General features: G+C 38.4%; 1 protein-coding gene across 1 annotated transcript in view; it reads left to right on the forward strand.

The window, feature by feature from the left end:
* LOC122799944 (matrix metalloproteinase-21-like) overlaps positions 1-20,096 on the forward strand; it is a 176,298-nt gene that overhangs the window by 34,822 nt on the left and 121,380 nt on the right. The window contains exon 3 of the mRNA XM_044069353.1: positions 323-462. Within this exon, the coding sequence (XP_043925288.1) occupies positions 323-462 (140 nt within the window). The remainder of the gene's footprint in view (positions 1-322; positions 463-20,096) is intronic.

A 20,096-nucleotide genomic window follows, 5' to 3' on the forward strand; every position in this document is an offset into this window, starting at 1 on the left:
ACACAAAATGTTTGGTCACTGAGTTTTGGGGGTTATGAACAACCTCAGCATTACTATATAAAAAATTCTGGGGATGTTCAGTGAATTTTGAACCCCCTCTGACAATCTGTCAAAAGCATTTTTATTCAATTGAAGTCAACTGTTTGGACTGTTAACTATTTGGTTCTCTTGGTATGGAATATGAATAAACCATGTTTAGTTAACTGACTTGTATCCAAAGAAATTATATCTTCCAGGTGGTGTGATGAGCTTGTTGTTTCATTTTTTGTTTGCCTGTTTTGATTTGTATTTTATTGAAATGAAATGCAAGATTTCTTTCCAGGTAGACATCTGGGATGTTCCCAGTTCTTTGATGGAACAGGACAAGAGTTTGCACATGCCTGGTTCCTGGGCGACATACATTTTGATGATGATGAGCATTTTGTAGGACTTAACAATGATGAAGGCATCAGTCTATTAAAGGTATGTATTTATCAGTTCTTTTATCCAAACTGTTATTACATATTCATGAATAATATCCTCAGTAAAGGATAACTCAGGTCTCAGACTGAAATTTTAGCCCATACCACATCGATAACCACATCGCCACAACAATCAGGAAATCCTTTTATGTGGCACACCTCATCACTAAGGGCTTTTCATCCAGAAAAAAGGAGGTCATTGTCCCACTGTACTCATCCCTCATTAGACCCATTATAGAGTATAATGCCCCATTTGGTATGTACCTCACAAGGCATCTGCAACATCTGGAAAGGCCACATAAATACCTCATTAAAAGAATCACAGGCCTAAAGCAGATGCCATATGCTGACCATCTAAAAAAACTCCAGCTATACTCTGTGGCATATTGTCTACTCAGAGATGATCTCTGCTTAATATACAAGGCCATGTCAAACCCTGAGCTGTTGGACATGCTACACTTAAAGAAATCCCAATCCCTCAGAGCCACACGCTCCAGGGATCTAAACCTTGTCATCACAATGAACAAAACATGCTGGAGGGATAGGTTCCTGACCCAGAGACTCCCCATACTCTGGAATAGACTGCCCATACATGTCAAGCAGAGCGCCTCCTTGGCCCTCTTCAAGAGGAACCTTGATGATTGGATGGGAGATAAGAAATTCACCCCGGGGATCATGTCAGTCACCCTGCTAGACAGGGGTCCAGAGAATTAAATACTGTGGGAAGAAATAGCCAGGGAATTGTTATGGCTAGAATTGTAGCATAGTACCAGCCTATTAACCTATGAACCATACAAGTGGCTAAGTAAATTTACTGTGACTCATATAAAAATGATTAGTCAAGTGCAGATGACTGATGGAAAAACAGGGATGATAGTTGCCTTTTCACTAAACAAAGACAGAAACTCTAGCTTACTCGAGATAATGAGTTGAAGACAAAAATCTTGATAGATGTGTGGGAGATGTTACTATTAGTTCCATGATATGCCACTAGATCTAGAAGGTTCAGGTTCCTTTCAAATATTTTTACACCTCAGTCAGACTATTCGCTGTTTCCAGTCATTAGTCCTAATTATTAGATGCATTAGAGAAAGGCCATTGCTCTCTGGATTCACATTTTTTATGAGTGTCATGTACTGCCAAACTTTAAGCAAGAATAGACAGAGTTTGCTGGTACGTTTTAGCCTAGCCTAAGCAGCTTTGAGTCACCCTTGTTTTTAATTGCTTTACACTCAGATCACCTTGTTAGATGCATGTCTGAATCATTACTGATTTTTTTTTTTTTATTGGCAGTCAAAAAGCCATTACTAGATGATGGAAGTAAAGCATTTCAATCCAGCTACAAGATGCAATTCAGATCATGAAGAAAATCTGTGAGTAGGAACATGCAACTAAGAATGATAATTTAAATACAAAAGACATCATATCTATGTGAAACCCATGGATACAATTTACACAGATACCAAGAATTAAAATATGCATATTACATGATACTGTCTAATTGGGGATCTATAAACATTTTCCCACTTTTAACATCTGCATTTGAAATGCTTTGGGGTAATGAAGCAGGGATCTGTTGCCTATTTACCCTCCAGATATGTTTGCATTAAAAGTGCAAGAAGAGATATGGTATTCATGGTCTAACATAGGTTATCATATGCTAGTAGCTCATGACACACCTTCTTGCTGCCACTTGCTCAAAAAAGAAAGTGCTCAAACTCCCACTAACCCGATCTTCTGTTTCTGCACAGCCCTCCTAACAGCAATCCTATAAAACTGTATAGCCCTACCAGAACCTAAACTCTAACTCTAAAACTCCCACCCAGTTTCCAACTTGAGTCCTCACTCCCTTATCCTAAAACTCCACTCTCCATCCCTAACCGTAAAGTCCCCAGTCGGTTCCTAAACCTAGAACTCCAACCCCCCCCCAAACCTAAATTCCACAACCGCTCCCTAACCATAAAACAGCTTCCAGTTCTCTAAAAATAAAACTTTCTTCCTGTTCCCTAACACTAAAACTACACTCCTGTGCCCTAATCCTAAAACTCTGTAACCCTAAAATCTCCCTCCCGCTCCCTAACCCTAAAATCCCCATCCTGCTCCATCCCTATTGCTGCTTACCTGAACTCATATTTAAGTTCAAGCACAAACAGCAGCCTACATGAGCTATAAAAAACATAAGTTCCTAGCCTTGAAACAGTCATATTCAAGTGCTTTGGGCTTAAGCACTAGTACTGTTCAGTAGTATTAACCTATTGTGTGTTTTAATGCGATTGTTTTGTTGTCCTTTTTGAAATTTTAAATAAAGTTTGATGAAAAATGTAAAGAAAAGAATGCTTGATAATGTAATTCCACATTTTGCAGAAAATGAAGAGTAGTAAAAATAAGTGAAAGAGATGAAAGCTTAACAGAAAGATCTCTGAAGAGAATACTAGCTAATACACCTGGTTTGTGTTTTTATATATATATATATATATATATATATATATATATATAGATATATATATATATATATATATATATATATATATATATATATATATATACACACAAACACATATATAGTTTTATATATATATATATATATATATATATATATGTATATATATGATTTCCTATCATGTAGTCGAGGCTTGCAAGTTCGACTACCATAAACATCAAAATCTCACAGCCGAAACAAGGAATACTAAAGATATACCATGCTGATTGCAACCTCAAATCCCGAAAACATCCTACTCCTTCAGGCCCAGGAACAAGTGCAAACGTGGGTCAGGAAGGGGGGTGAAGTTGAGTTTCAAAACTGTTGGCCTTCAGTATTCCAACCTTTGGTGTCCACACTTCCGACATGTTCAGCTCAAGCTTGCAAGCATCGATCATATGATAGGAAACTATATATATATAAATATATATATATATATATATATATATATATATATATATATATATATATATATATATATATATATATTTTTTTTTTTTTTGGAATCACTTTACATGCGCAAAATGCTGAAATATCGAATTTCAGAATTTCGAGCATATAAACTGGAAATCCTATAAGATCGAAAACCCAGAAGCGCAAAATTCAAAATCGCGACTTCTATACTACACGCACACCACACACATATACATACACACACCTTCCTTCCCACACACAAACACACAACCCTATACTCCATACAAATAGGGGGGCAAGCTCCCCTGCAACCCCCATGTGGGCAGCTGCACTCCCCACACCCACTACTTAAATATACTAACTCCAAGTCGCACTACATACCTAAACACACAAAACACCATCACACAAGCTACATTCCCCTCGCACACACACATCACAGCAACAAAACACACTAACACACACTACAACCCCTACTCAAAACCCTTACAACATAAACACTTACCTGAATCCATGAACACAGCGTAACACCAGAACCGCTAATTCAACATCTCCAAAATGCGAGATTTTGAATTTCCCACTTCTGGATTATGGGCTCAAGATTCTGAAATTAGATATTTCAAAATTTCGAGCATGTAAAGTGAATCCATATACATATATATATATATATATATATATATATATATACACCACTCTCTCCAAAATCCAGCACCAACCAGCATACAAACACACAAAATGAGTGTATAGCATATTAAAGAAAATGAAAATAAAAAGAACTCCAAACAGGTACATGGCTAAGTGCTGCCATAGATTTAATGTCCGGCTCACATAAAAACAAAGTACACAATACACAAACCTAGGTTTCGCCCCTTGGCGTCATCAGTGTGTATTGCAAGTAGGGAACAGTGACTTATTTATACCCCTTTCAATCAGCATGAATTAAAGACAACATTGCATTAAGCAAATTCAATTGTGATGTTTTTAAGACACAAAAACCACACCACATATTACAATAAAAACTATAGATACCTTAATGCACATAACTACCTAAATACATTATTAATTCAACTAGCACACTAACTAACACATGTTATACCCTAAATAATATTATCAATGGTCATTTAAATCTGGTTTGAATAATGCTCCTAAATACACTATACATTTCCTTTCTTTTTCAGTTAGTATCCTATGTTTACTGATCAACGTTAAATTATCCCCTACTACCTGATCGATACCCAGAAAGATAAAGAGTGCTCCTGCATACATTTGAATGTGTTTGTACAGGGCACTCCATACTCTTTTACAATTGATATCGCTGATATGTAACGCTATTCTCTGTCGAAAAGATAAAGAGGTCTGCCCCACGTAAAAAGCCCCACATTGGCACACCGCCATATAGATCACCCATTCGCTACTACAAGTAATCAAGTGTCTAATATCATATACCTTAGGTGTATTTATAGATGTGAATGATTTAGTTTTTGAGATAACCTTACAAGGGACACAATGTCCACAATATGTACTGCCCATTATTTTACTGGCTTGGTTATCTCTAACTTTTTTATAACTCTTCTTGAAGTTAGCTAAACTTTCACCTATGGCCTTCTCTCTCCTATATCCAAAGGAACACCATGAGTCTATTAATGTGTCCAAAAACCTATCAGTCTTCAGTATGTGCCAATGTGATTGTATTATGTCTTTTATTTTGAAGCTGTTACTTCCAAACTTGGTCATAAACCTGATGGCTTGATTCCCTTCCACCTGTGGCCTTTCGACCCCCATTAATAGTTGTTCTCTAGTACCGGAGTCCACCATACTTAGGGCTCTATCAACTTGCCTAACTTTATAGCCCCTTGCCAAAAATCTAGACCTCATCTGTTCAGCCTGTATCTGAAAATCATCAGGTTAACTACATATACGTTTAAGTCTTTTGAATTGAGCTAGGGGGGTGTTGTTGACAATGTGCTGTGGATGGTTGCTATCAGCCCTCAGTAGTGAGTTCTTAGTAAAAGGCTTCCTGTATAAACTGGTATGTACCACGCCATCATTAGCCTTAGTAACCATAACATCTACAAATTCAATACTTTTTCCTTCCAGTTTACCACTGAAAAAAATTCCATATTGATTGTGATTCAAAAAATTGACGAACTGTCGCCACCTATCCACAGTACCCTGCCATATTACCCAGCAGTCGTCCAGATACCTTCTCCACATCAATAACTCTGATGTAAATTCCTTTTGTTGGTAAATCATTTGTACCTCCATAAACCCCATAAACAGGTCTGCATATATGGGAGCAAATGTTGCTTCCATAGCTGTACCCTTAATCTGCAGGTACCATTCCGACCTATATCTAAAGAAGTTATGTTCTAACACCAAACCCAAAAGTTTTAATAAAAATTCTTGTTCTTCTTTGGGGTAATAATTCGAAACCTGAAACCAGTATTGTATGGCAGCTATTCCACCCTGGTGAGGAATACTCGTGTATAAAGCCTGTACTTCTAGTGTGCCCATGTATGCATGGCTAGGAATGTACAGATCATCCATCAACTGTAAAAACTGGTATGTATCCTTTATCCTAGTTGACACTTAAGTTAATAATAGTTTCAGTTTTGACTCAAAATAAACTGATAGAGGTTCAATCAATGAGCCTCTGCCAGCTACAATGGGTCGTCCTGGTACAGGGGAAATAGATTTATGGATCTTAGGAACTAAATAAAAATATTGTGGAGAAGGATCTTCTTCTGTCAGTTGTTGGTGTAATTCTTTGGTAATAATACCCACCACTCTAGCTGTTTCCAAAAACTGATCGATTTCTAGTTTAAATCCCACTATCGGATCTATAAGAAGATGGCAATAGGATGTTACATCAGTTAAATGTCGTTGAATTTCTATTTCATAGGCCTCTTTGCCCCAAACCACTATGGCGCCACCTTTGTCCGCCGTAGTGATGACCAAGCTATCATTGTTACTCAAATTGTGCAAAACTTGTTTTTCTTCCATAGTCATGTTATCCTTAAAGTGTCTAAACACCTTACCCTGATTCAGTTGTAAATCTTGTAGCACTTGTTCCTCAAATATTTTTACTGCTGCATGGTACGGGGGCTGAAACTCAGATTTCCTGAATATAAATCTCTCCTGTGTATCTCTGAACTGAGGTTTATGAGAATAGTAATATTTTAAATTCAGTTTCGGACAAAAGGCCTTAACATCTTTCACCACTTCAAAATGAGACACAAAACTATCAGGCACAAAGCTGAGGCCTTTGTTTAACACTCGATATTCCAAATCTGAAAATGCATAATCAGTCAGGTTTACCACTAAATTATTGTCAATATTATGGGTATCGATGGTATTATCTACCTGTTGTTGACCATTTTGCTGAACATTTCCTCCATTTCTTGAACCAGCATGTTTCCTGCCCCCTCTCCTAAAGGCCCCCTTACCCTTTTTGGTATTGGGGAGCTCAGAACTGTGGGTTCTGCCCCCTCCAGTTCAGTATCAGTATTTGAATACCCTGAAGATATGTCAGATATACTGGAATTATCAGTACTTCTCCTAGTTAAGATAGATCTCAGTCTTTTCCTATTAGGTCTCACTTGTCCCTTACATTTACCCTCAGTGAATCTTACAGACCTTTTAACTTTCTTCCAGGTGTAAGCCAAATTATTGGCATAATCCTTGGAATCTCTCTGAAGTTTTTTAAGTTTCCTATCAGATAATTCCTTCTCCATTTTTTTACCTTGTTTACATACTGCAAGTATTTTTCGGTATATGTTTGTTCTTGACTATATTTAACCGTGTCTTCATAGGCTTTATTTAACTTAGGAACCATCTCTGTATGCTGCTCCTCATAATACTCTATTAATAATCTAATAAACATACTGGAAGCTGTAGACTGAACTTGTCTCCTTTTACTAAGAAAATATTCATTATCAGCCCCAATACCAGGCTCTAAATTGACCTTAAGGCCTCGGGGAGCTATATTAGCTGTAACATATGCTTTCGGCAATTTTGTGTGCCATACATTGGCTCTAACCTTTTTAGTAATATCGGTTAACCAGGTAAACTGTGTCTCCAAATTGGTTCTTTCATGACCTGCTGTTAATACTTCAGTCACTCTTCCCACATTAAAAGTTGTCAAATCATCATTATTGGTAGCCAATGTATCCAAAAAAGTTTTTAAATCTTGAACTTCTGCCATCCTTAAATATATTGATTTTCCTTATATTCACTTCTGAGATAAAACTCAGGTTAATGTGCACTAATGTCCAATCAAACTCCAAATGAAACTTATAAAAAAATTAATCAACTATAAGTGGTATCGTCGTAGCTTTATTTATAGACCTTGAGACCGCTCCAGTGCATCAGCCAAAAGAAGCTCACTATTTCATTTATAAATATATGTGTTGCTGTTGTTGTTGTTGTGTCTTTTGGCTTTTCCCGGTTAGGGGTCGCCACAGCGGAGCTCCGGTCCGCTAATGTTTGGTAGTTGATTTTTACGTGCCAAGTTACCAGCCCTGACGCACAGCCTTCAATGAAGGTACGCCCATTCATGCATGTCTCCACGCAGAAGATGCTCTAGCTGAGAATCGAACTGGACAGCGTCTTACTGTGAGGCGACAATGCTACCGCAGCACCACCACGTGTAGCATCAAAAAAAACTAGTTTCCAGTGCTCACTTAACACCAGCTAGATGTAACCTATGCCCTCACTAGTGGGACATCCAGTCTTGTATACTAGTGTCCAAGCTTCTGTTATACATTCATTAAATATTACCAGGGCTTTGAATAAGAGCTAAAATAGCTGTAAGCAAATTAAACAAAATGCTATACAGAAAATTAAACTACCTAATCATATAATGAATATGTAATGCTAAGTGAAATCTTAATCTAAATAATAATGTGCTATTAACTTCTATTAAGCTTCATCTATTTATCCCCTATCGATAAAACTAAATGTTATATATTAATAATAGTACACCATAGTAGACTTTTATGTAGATGTTACCAAAAATTATTCTAAAAATAGAGAATGAGGTTATTATCATCATCTAATCTATAAAGGATGAATTACAGAGTACTGTCCAAGAGGTATAAATATTCACCTCTGTTATGTTTACAAATATAACTGCTTGTTACAGAACCATAAGTGTTCCTTATACACAAGGCTGTGAACCAGTGTATTGTGCTAATACTTTACATATGCATACACTTTACGAATATCAGAGAAAAACTTTTGTATCATACATACTGTTTTATATACAGGTCATACTGCCATAATATTCTTATCAACATATTATGAAATGTTGTACAGGTTAGTGTTCAACACGACCCATAAAGAAATGTGTTAATTAGGGTGCTACAATCTGTCTGTCTGTCTTTCGGCTTTTCCCGGTTAGGGGTCACCACAGCAAAACTCCGGTCCGCTAATGATTGGCAGTAGATTTTTAACTGCTGGCTTGCCGGGCCTAATGCACAACCTTCAGCGAAGGAACGCCCATTCATGCATGTCGACACACAGAAGACGCTTTAATTGAGAATTGAACGTGCAATGTCTAACTGTGAGGCGACAACGCTACCGCAGCACCACCACCGCAGATAAATAAGCCACCTAAAATTAAAGCCGTGAAAGCTTGATCATTGTCTAACTAGCAAAAGCCACTGCCAATCCACCACCATTTATTTGATGGTATAAAGCTTATAGCACAAAGGCCTAGCCACTCACAGCCGATATTCATCTCTGCCGTAGAAAACAAACAAACACTTCACCAAACCCATATAGCATTAATTAAATAGCCATAAATGCTAATACCTCACATGTACATACTCTTTACTGTTGTTAGGAAAAAACATTTATATCAAACATGCTTTTTTTATGTTAATCATACAAAATACAATAAAAATGTCTTTACATATTGTCCATATTGTTGTCAGCATATTTTAAAGTTATTATGCGGACTGGTGTACAACCAGGCCTCTTCACCACCGTTTTTCTGATGGTATAAAACTTGTATCATCGATGGTCTTTACCGCCCCCAGCCGATATTCATCTCTGCCATAGAAAACAAGAATATAAGGCCCCTTGAAGTCTTTCCAAATTTGAGTGTACTTCGCCAAGCCCGTACTGCATAAATTTAGAAACCGTAAATGGCCGTCAACAACTGTAGCCAATCTTCATCTCTGCCACGAACACTATATGTATACACACTACTGTAAAACAGGTGTTTAACTTCATAAATGAAAGCAAAGATTATATATATATATATATCTATATATATATATATATATATATATATATATATATATATATATATATATATATATATATATATATATATATATATACACATACACACACACACACACACATATATATATATATATAATATATATATATATATATATATATATATATATACACACACATACACACACACACACACACACACACACATATATATATATATATATATATATATATATATATATAGTTTGTTAGTTTTGTTGTTGTTGTTTTTATTGATGGTGCCACTACCTCTAACCCGATTATGCATAATCTTAACAAAAACTCTTTCCCTTATTGTACGATTTGACAAGACACATAACGAAAAATTTCCAAATTATTACCTTACCTAGCCCTAACTGTAACCCCACTTGCATACATACTCATATCCTGTAAACAAACAACAAACAGAAGCACCAAAAATTTTAACTATCACCTTTTCTAACCCTAAATCTAACCCTAACCCATACATGCTCACAGACTACTACTAATAATGTCAAAGCTTTTGGTATTACTGAAAGCTTCCACATTAGAAAACTGCCATTTTCCTGCATGCAAGAACAGCCAACAAACCAAACATGAATATCAGCAAACGCACCATTTGACATTAATGACGGTCAACAAAGAGTCTTTCAATTTAAATTAACAGCACTATACTCTTTATCAGTAACATATGCATTCAACAAAACAAACTGCAACCATATATATATATACATATGTACCCATACACACACACAGATATATATGTATATATATATATATATATATATTAACCAGATTATCTGTCTTACATAGACTCTGTGCAGAGTGCATTAAATTATGACATTTAGTTTTACCTACATTCCCAATTTAGAAACATTCACAAATATTCTTCTCATTATTTTTGGCAATTCTTACTGTTTTTCATAATGCAATACTGAGACGTGGATATACTGACCTATATATATATATATATATATATATATATATATATATATATATATATACGTGTGTGTGTGAGTGTGTGTGTGTGTGGTGTATATATATATATATATATATATATATATATATTTATATATATATATATATACATATATATATATATATATATATATATATATTTTTTGTTTTTTTTCCTTTTTAAACAAAATGTCTCCTCACATAGGTTTCTTTTTTCATCTCTGTAGTTAAATGATTTCCTAGCATGTTGCTGTTCATTTTGATTTATTTTCCAATGCAGTGTCAGACAAGATGACTTGAACAAAAGATGTGTTTTTATTCTCTCCTTAATGAAAATCGACTCTGCTGTATCACTTGGAAAGAGTCTAGTTTTACCATAGCCCATGAATCCTGCCATGTAAATTTCAAGGCTGAGAATCACACACACACACACACACACACACACACACACACACACACACACACACACACACACACACACACACACATCCATCCAACAACAAAGTCCCACCATAATCAGTCACATTCACAAAAACAGTTGCTCATTCACCCAAACACACACGCACACAAATACACACTCTGCATCTGTCTCTCCATCCGTTTGTGTTAAGGGTCTAAGTATCTGAGCTGTGAAGTGATATGATTTTCTCATAATATTATTTTTGAAAGCATTTCTTTTAGCTTTTGGGATATAAATTATGCACCATATTTACCTTTCTAGTCACATGTTGCTGATAATCTAGCACCAGTAATTCAACTCCTGATGAAGTTTTCATGATATTCCCAAAGCGTGAGTAACTAAATTGTAAATTCTGAGTTGGTCCAATAAAATGTATGACATCATGTCTGTTTCAGTGTCTTCTTTCTGCACTTAATTTTTGTGGGGAAAATATGCTAGAGTTTGTTCATAGTGTGTTAATTCTGTAAGTGATCCCTCAAATTGTGTTATCAACTAAATGGCAGATACCAACTGCTGTCAAGTTGTACTTTAATTATCTAAGAGATATCTACAGTATTAAGCCCTTATGCCATCTTCAAACGTATCAACAATAATACATGCACTCACATCATACCATCTTAATTACTGCATGCAATTTTATGTACTTTATGTTGGAGTATTATATGGTGATTTCACCAGCCTGTAAAATGTACTGAATTCCCCAAACAGGATTTTGACTGGCATCTATTGGTCCTATTATATTATTTTTGTACTATGGGATTTGCCATGGCTGTCAGTTGCTGCAAAGTCAGCCTTAATGATCTTGGTATAACTCTCCAGTCCAACACAGATTAAGAGCTTTTATTACTAGATAGATGAATAGATAGATAACTAGATTGCTAGATAGCTATTGGCTAGACCACTTTGAACAACAGGTAAGAGGCTGCTAGTTGTTCCTAGGAACTATTTGAAAGCCTTTAGTATGCACTCATTTACTCACCTTGCACCAGTGGTGTGGAATCAACCTCCACCATCTTGATAGCAGCACTAGGCAACCTAGACAGTTGTCTAGGGCCCGCTGGCTTGGGGGCTGCCACAAAACTTACATTTCTTCTTTAAGAATGCACTCTGCATGCAGTTACATTTCTTCTTTAAGGATGTACACAGTATTGTCAGTGCATGAGTCATACCAAAGACACACATACATTTAAACAACATTGGAGCGGAGCCTGGGATTTAGATTTTTATGCAGAACTGCCATTTCATTCCAGATAAAAGAAACAAGCACATGATTTTTTATGGAGCTTACAAGCAAGCACTAAATGGGTTAAATTAGAGAGGTGTGTGTGTGTGTGTGTGTGTGTGTGTGTGTGTGTGTGTGTGTGTGTGTGTGTGTGTGTGTGTGTGTGTGTGTGTGTGTGTGCGCACGCGCAAAATGCCCAACTGAGGTTGGGAAGATTGCTTAACTTATTCAGGCTCAAACCTTGTGCCTTGATTACATGAAAATAGAGTTGAATCCTCTACTCAAGCTGCCAAACTGACATCTGCATTTTCAAGGACTTGTTGAGTTTTGGCATATTTTCAAAGAATGTTGAGTTCTAATGCATTTTTAAGGACTGTTGAGTTTCTGTGCATTTTCAAAGAATGTTGAGTTTCAATGAAAGAGAAGTTTAGTATTACTCATGTGAAGTATGTTTTTAATGCATAACTGTTTTGTTTAGCAAATAGCCATCATCAGTGTTTGTACTGCAAAACATGAAAGCAATATTAGTAGCACAAGAGGTGGCATACTTGCTTTTTGGTGCTAAAGGCTGTGGGTTCTACTCCCACACGATGTAGATGGAGCTCTGGTATTGCAGTGCCCTTTAAGGGGGATGGCACTACTGAGTGTATCCTCCTTTGGATGAGATGACTAGTAACTATGAAGCTGGTTTAAATCAGCCATTACCAATTTGTTTTAATGTAACATGGGCAATTTATTCTTCAAGGGCAGCAGGCACTGAATTTGTACGTGAAACACTGAAATGTAAAGTTTGCCAGCAGCAACCTCTTCATTAGTTACAAGTCTCTTTAATAGGTTCATAGGTTTATACTAGGCTATCTGCCCTAAGGCATTTATAAGCCTAGCCCAAATTATTGTGGCTTACGCCACCCCTTATATGAAAAAATACTGTGCCCATTAGTTTGTTGTGCCTCTGTCCAGCAGTGACCCAGAGATGATTCCCGGGGTAAACCTACGATCTCCCATCCACAGGTCTAGATTTCTCTTGAACAGAGTCAGCGAGGTGCTCTGCCTCACATGGACCGGGATTTTATTCCACAGCATAGGGAGTCTCTGAGTGATAAATCTATCCCTCCAGCACGTCCTATTTATATCCGTGCTAAGGTTTAAGTCGCTTGCTCTAGTGGTTTTGGTGGATTTGGATTTTTGAGGTGGAGCATGTCCATTAATTCCGGGTTGGACATGGCCTTGTATGTCAGGCACATGTCACCTCTGAGCAGACGGTATGCGACTGAATAGAGCTGGAGTTTCTTCAATCTGGCAGCATATGACAGATTTTGGAGTCCCTTTATCCTTTTGGTGAGGAACTTTTGGGGTCTCTCCAATTGCTGCAGATGTCGGGTGAGATACATCCCGAATGGGGCATTGTACTCGATCATTGGTCTGATAAGTGAAGAGTACAGGGGAACAATGACCTCACTAGATCTGGATGTGAATCCCTTCATGATCAGGTGGGCAATGTAGAAGGTCTTTCTAACCACTTTAGCAATGTGAGTGTCAAAAGAAAGGCCACTGTCAACCTGGGTCCCCAGGTCCCTGATAACCTCTTCTGTGCTTAGTGGATTGCCACCTATATGGTAGCTTGGGGTTACCTTGTTTTTCCCGAAGGGTATGACTATACATTTTTGGCGTTTAACTTCAGGCCATGGCTCTGGCACCAGCTATCTGTTTCCGTGAGTCCCTTCTGAAGGATATCAGTGTCCGATGCACTTTCCACTATGGCCCAGTTTGCAGTCATCTGCAAACTTTGTCAGCCAAAGTCCTCCCATGTTGGCCTGTACTTCTGAGAAGTAGATGCCAAACAATAGGGGCCAAGGACCGAGCCCTGTGGGACACCACTTGTGACCGGCTTGGAGTCTGACACAGCGCCAGCAACTCTAACCCTGTGGGTTCTGTCCTTAAGCCAGTTTGCAACCCATCTTGTGACATATGGGTTTACATTTAAGCTGGTAAGTTTTTCTACAATACCCGAGTGGGGTATTGTGTCGAAGCCTTTGCAAGGTCAAGGTAGGCTGTATGGACTGCCTTTCCTCATCAATGGCCTTGGTGACTATTTCAAGAAGTCGACCAAGTTCAAAAGGCATGATCTTCCCTTGACAAAGCCAAACTGGGTCGGGTCCAATGTCTGCAAGTCCCCTATATCTTTGTTTATGAGCTCCATTATGATCCTCTCCATAGCTTTGCAGACTAGACTTGTTAAGCTTATGGGGCGGTAATTACCAGGGTCCGTGAGCGCCACCTTTGTGGAGTGGGACCACAGTTGCCGTCGCCACTCCTTGGGCACGTATCCTGTGGTAAGGCTGAGATTAAACAGCTGCCTTATGTGCGGGTTTAATTCCTCATTTAGCTCGTGTAGCACACAGCCGGGGACACCATCCGGTCCCATTGATGCTGTGTTTTTAGCTTTAGAGAGAGCAGCTTTCACCTGCGCATTTGAGATGTCCGGGAGGCTACACTCGGCTGGGATAGTTATCTCTCCTTTAGGGGAGAGGGGTGAAGTTTGCACTGAACCTGTCTGCCAGTATGTTGGCAATGTCTGTGGGTTCAGTGATTTTTGTATCATTTTGGACTAATTCTGAGCATATCTGTGAGTTTCCACCCAGGTTCCTAACATAGCTGAAAAAGGCCTTATGATTGTCCTTTGAATCCATGGCAATTTTTCTCTCAAAATTGGCCTTAGTTGATTTTATGAGTGCTCGTATTTTTTGCTAATAATGATCAGGGGTGACTTCCCTTTTATGGATTTTGTTCTATCATGTAATAGCTTTCTCCTCTTATTGTAAAGTTTGTTAATGGCTGGGGTCCACCAGACTGGACGTTTGCCCTTTGTGGAAAGAGTCTTGGTTTTATTTGGGATTGCCTGATCCATGCAGTCCTGGAGGTGTTCATAGAAGGCATTTGTAAGGGCTTCCGCAGCTTGGGTTGTGGTTTCCTCTGACTCAGGGGCCTTGAAGGATACCACACCAGTCTTGAGTAGTGTGAAGTTTGCTTTAGAGAAGTTCTTCACTATGGTCTTTTTGTTTGGGGTGGGGGCGGGATGTGGATTTCCAGTGAGATTAGTTTATGATCAGATCTCACCAATGAGGGATATACTTCCGGTGTGGAGCATTTTGTCCCCATGTTTGTGACAATGAGATCTAGTATATTTTCTCCTCTCGTGGGAACAGTGACTAGCTGTTCCATGGCATTTGAATTTATGAACTCCAGGAACCGTTGGGCTAGAAAGTTAGGGCTTGAGTAATGTTCCCAGTCTATATTCGGGTAGTTGAAGTCACCCAATATGATGGTGTTTGGAGATACATTTATACCCTCCAGTGTCTTCAGGAAGGCTGTGTGGGGTTCCTGAGTTTGAGAGGGTGGCCTGTAGCATGCTACAATTTGTAGAGCAGTTTTGCCTATTGTTAGTTGCACCTGGATGGTTTCCGAAGCTTCATGCGTTGCCACCAACCTGGAGGTGTGAGTATCCTTTATGAATATGGATACACCCCTCCTTTTGTGGAGTGGTCCGGGTTTTGGGGCGGAACGCATGATATGAGGTAAAACCTAATAGTGCCGGGGTGCTCTCAGGAGCCTTGAACCAGGTTTCAGTTACAGCACAGACATCGATGTTCTCCATACTGAGAAGGGCCTCGAGTGCGTGCATTTTGAGATTTAGACTTCTGGCATTGAGCAGCATTACCCTCAATTTCTTCCCATTTTTGTTTTCTAGGGTGGTAGGTTTAGAATTTGAGCCTTGCCTAAAAAGGCACTATGGGGTGGCAAGAGCCTTAGCCAATATCCGAATCCCAGGGTGACAGGTGCAAGCCGTCCCTTGCGAAGCAGCGTGGCTTGTCAAGCATGTCATCCCAGGCAGACAGACACTGGATCCCCTTTGAATGACACCAGACATTAAGCCAATTGTTAAAGCTGATCATCTTGTCTCTATATTGTGGCATCATTCTTGGTGAAGGAAGGATACTGCTCAGGGTTAGGGTCATACCTGCCTGGGCTACATAATCAGAGAGCTCCTCTATGTCTCTTTTCATGCAGTCCAGGGAGGTACGTCTCAGGTCGTTCACACCAGCATGGACAATGACTGTGTCATATTTGTACTTGCTGTGGAGTGACCGAGTGCTTGTGTTATGTGGCGGATTCTAGCGCCCGATAGGCAGCTTACTGTGACCCTCTCCTTGTTCAGCCTGGTGAGTGGGACGTCAGTGTGTCTGACTATGGAGTCACCTATGACAAGTATGTTTGGTGTTGTATTTGGCCTTAAGGGCTGTGACTGCTTTGCACACTGCTTTTGTGGTTTATGTGTTGCTTGTGGGGTGTCTTGAGGTAGCAGTTGTTTGGGTGTCTGCTTTGGAGGCCTCTGCTGTTTAGGTAAATTTTACTCAGAGCCTCCGAGTATGTCTTTGTGTGTTTATGTGTTTGATTCAGTGGAGTGGTAGCATTATGTGAGGCTGGTTTTGTGGTGTGTGTAGTTGCCTTCTCCTCCTGTCTGGTCTTGCCAGTCCTGAGTTGAGAGAGCTCAGCCTCCAGTTTGGCTAAATAGCTGCATCTCTCAAGTATTTGTGTTATGTGGGAGGAGGAGAGGGTTGTCTGTGTACATGAGGCAGTTATAACATTGCCTCAAGATTCCCAGATTCACCAGCTGGACCGGAGAGGAGATTGACAACTGACCTTTGGACATGCTAGAATAATATTGGGAAATCCTTAATTGAAAACAAGGGCCAGTGGGGAGTGAGGGTGTAGTGCTTTTAATTTTTAGTGCTGACTTATATAATTGCTTTAGTGAGCAAGTGCCAGGTAACTTGAGTGCAATGTGATACAAGTAACTAAATGCAAAACGACAAACAGTAACTTTCTTTCAAGTGAAACAAGGAAATAAGTACAGTAAGCAATGCAGATATCACTAGTGATCCACAGAAGTGCTGAGAAGTTGCATATTAGGTGAATTAGCTTCCAGGGAAATAACAAGCAAACAAACAACAAGTATATAAACAAAGCTAGATTCAGTAGGCCTGGATCTAGTCTATGCTAGAGCAAACAAGGTGAACCAATTTCAGTAAGATACAGTTCAAATATTCAGGCACTATAAACCTTTAACCAGAAAATTCCCAGCTCAGAAGGGCAGAGTCCAGCCTCTTCTCCCACAAGAGTGCAGTCCACGAACCTTCTTAATGTAAAATAACTGGCCTGAAGCCCAAGTGCCTAAACCAGAACTAATACACTTGGACACTGGGCTCTCAATCAGCAGTTCCCAACTTAGAAGGATGAAAGCTACCTGTCCTGCCACCACAGTGCTTGCCACAAACCTTCCTAATGTAAAACAACTGGTCTGAAGCCCAAGTGCTTAATCCAAAAGACTTGAATGATAGCTACACTTTAATCAAGTTACAACCAAGCAGTAATAAATACCATTGAATACTTTAGAGAATGTCTGGATTAGTGCTCAAGTTACACAAACAAAGCTAGATCCAGCAGGCCCGAATCCAGTCTATGCCACAGCAAACAAGGCGCACCAACTTCAGTAAGAAACAGTTCAGATATGCATGCACTATAAGCCTTTAACCAGAAATTCCCAGCTCAGAAGGGCAGAGTCCAGCCTCTCCTCCCACAAGAGTGCAGACCACGAACCCTCTTAATGTAAAATAACTGGCTTGAAAGCCCAAGTGCTTAAACCAGAATTAATACACTTTTAGAATAACAGACACTGAGCCCTCAATCAGCAGTTCTCAACCTAGAAGGATGTAAGCTACCTGTTCTGCCACTACAGTGCAGACCACAAACCTCTCAGTGCAAAACAACTAACTGGTCCGAAGCCCAAGTGTTTAAACCAAAAGGCTTAGAATGAGTTACACCAAGCAGTAATAAATACAATTGAGTATTTTAAGATGATGCAAAAGTAAAAAGAAGTAGGTAAAAACACAAGTACAGTAAAAGCAGATGAAATTTTTTTTTTTTTTTTTTTTTTTTTTCTGAACAAGTGCTGAGATCAAAGAAACAGATTTGAGTGCTGAAACTAGAAAACTGGCTAGTTACAAGAAAAAAAAAACAAGCTAGAAGGCTTCCCTCAAACACAGAAGGGCTTGGGGCTCAGAAGCCTACAAATAGTCTGTACCACTTAACAAGAAAGGCAGGAAATAAGCTTAATTTTTTTTTTTTTTCTATTTCCCAGATGCTCTCTTTGTACACAGTAGGAGTGCCTGAAATCAGAATATGATCTCACTGCACTCAGTTGAGTGAGCAAATGAGATGGGCCCAGAGGCAGGCTGAGGCGGGCAGTTTCAATGCCACTAAGATTAACACCAAAACAAAAACAGGGCGGGTGGGTGGGAATAACTGAAGAGCAGAATAACCAGTTAAAAATTCCTTCAACACTCCTTCATACACAGTTTAAATCAATTTAAATACTGTATTTTTAAAAGAAAAAGTGCATAAAAGGTACTTAAATTCTCTTATACGTCCAGTTGAATATAACCAAGTTCTTAGCTTGCCAAGCTGAAGTTTTAAAGCAGGAATTATTTCACATGCACCAGTTTAAATATGCAAGGACAGGAAATCACTGAATGTGGCTACCCCACACCTGTAATTACTAGCAAATAACAAAATTCAGCCAACACTAGCTTTTAGTTCAAGTTACTGAAGAGCAGAATAACCAGTTAAAAATTCCTTCAACACTCCTTCATACACAGTTTAAATCAATTTAAATACTGTATTTTTAAAAGAAAAAGTGCATAAAAGGTACTTAAATTCTCTTATACGTCCAGTTGAATATAACCAAGTTCTTAGCTTGCCAAGCTGAAGTTTTAAAGCAGGAATTATTTCACATGCACCAGTTTAAATATGCAAGGACAGGAAATCACTGAATGTGGCTACCCCCACACCTGTAATTACTAGCAAATAACAAAATTCAGCCAACACTAGCTTTTAGTTCAAGTTACTGAAGAGCAGAATAACCAGTTAAAAATTCCTTCAACACTCCTTCATACACAGTTTAAATCAATTTAAATACTGTATTTTTAAAAGAAAAAGTGCATAAAAGGTACTTAAATTCTCTTATACGTCCAGTTGAATATAACCAAGTTCTTAGCTTGCCAAGCTGAAGTTTTAAAGCAGGAATTATTTCACATGCACCAGTTTAAATATGCAAGGACAGGAAATCACTGAATGTGGCTACCCCCACACCTGTAATTACTAGCAAATAACAAAATTCAGCCAACACTAGCTTTTAGTTCAAGTTACTGAAGAGCAGAATAACCAGTTAAAAATTCCTTCAACACTCCTTCATACACAGTTTAAATCAATTTAAATACTGTATTTTTAAAAGAAAAAGTGCATAAAAGGTACTTAAATTCTCTTATACGTCCAGTTGAATATAACCAAGTTCTTAGCTTGCCAAGCTGAAGTTTTAAAGCAGGAATTATTTCACATGCACCAGTTTAAATATGCAAGGACAGGAAATCACTGAATGTGGCTACCCCACACCTGTAATTACTAGCAAATAACAAAATTCAGCCAACACTAGCTTTTAGTTCAAGTTACTGAAGAGCAGAATAACCAGTTAAAAATTCCTTCAACACTCCTTCATACACAGTTTAAATCAATTTAAATACTGTATTTTTTAAAAGAAAAAGTGCATAAAAGGTACTTAAATTCTCTTATACGTCCAGTTGAATATAACCAAGTTCTTAGCTTGCCAAGCTGAAGTTTTAAAGCAGGAATTATTTCACATGCACCAGTTTAAATATGCAAGGACAGGAAATCACTGAATGTGGCTACCCCACACCTGTAATTACTAGCAAATAACAAAATTCA

This window comes from Protopterus annectens, chromosome 4.part0 (assembly GCF_019279795.1).
Source record: "Protopterus annectens isolate FY-2018-M chromosome 4.part0, PAN1.0, whole genome shotgun sequence".
In the NCBI taxonomy this organism is placed as follows: Eukaryota; Metazoa; Chordata; order Ceratodontiformes; family Protopteridae; genus Protopterus; species Protopterus annectens.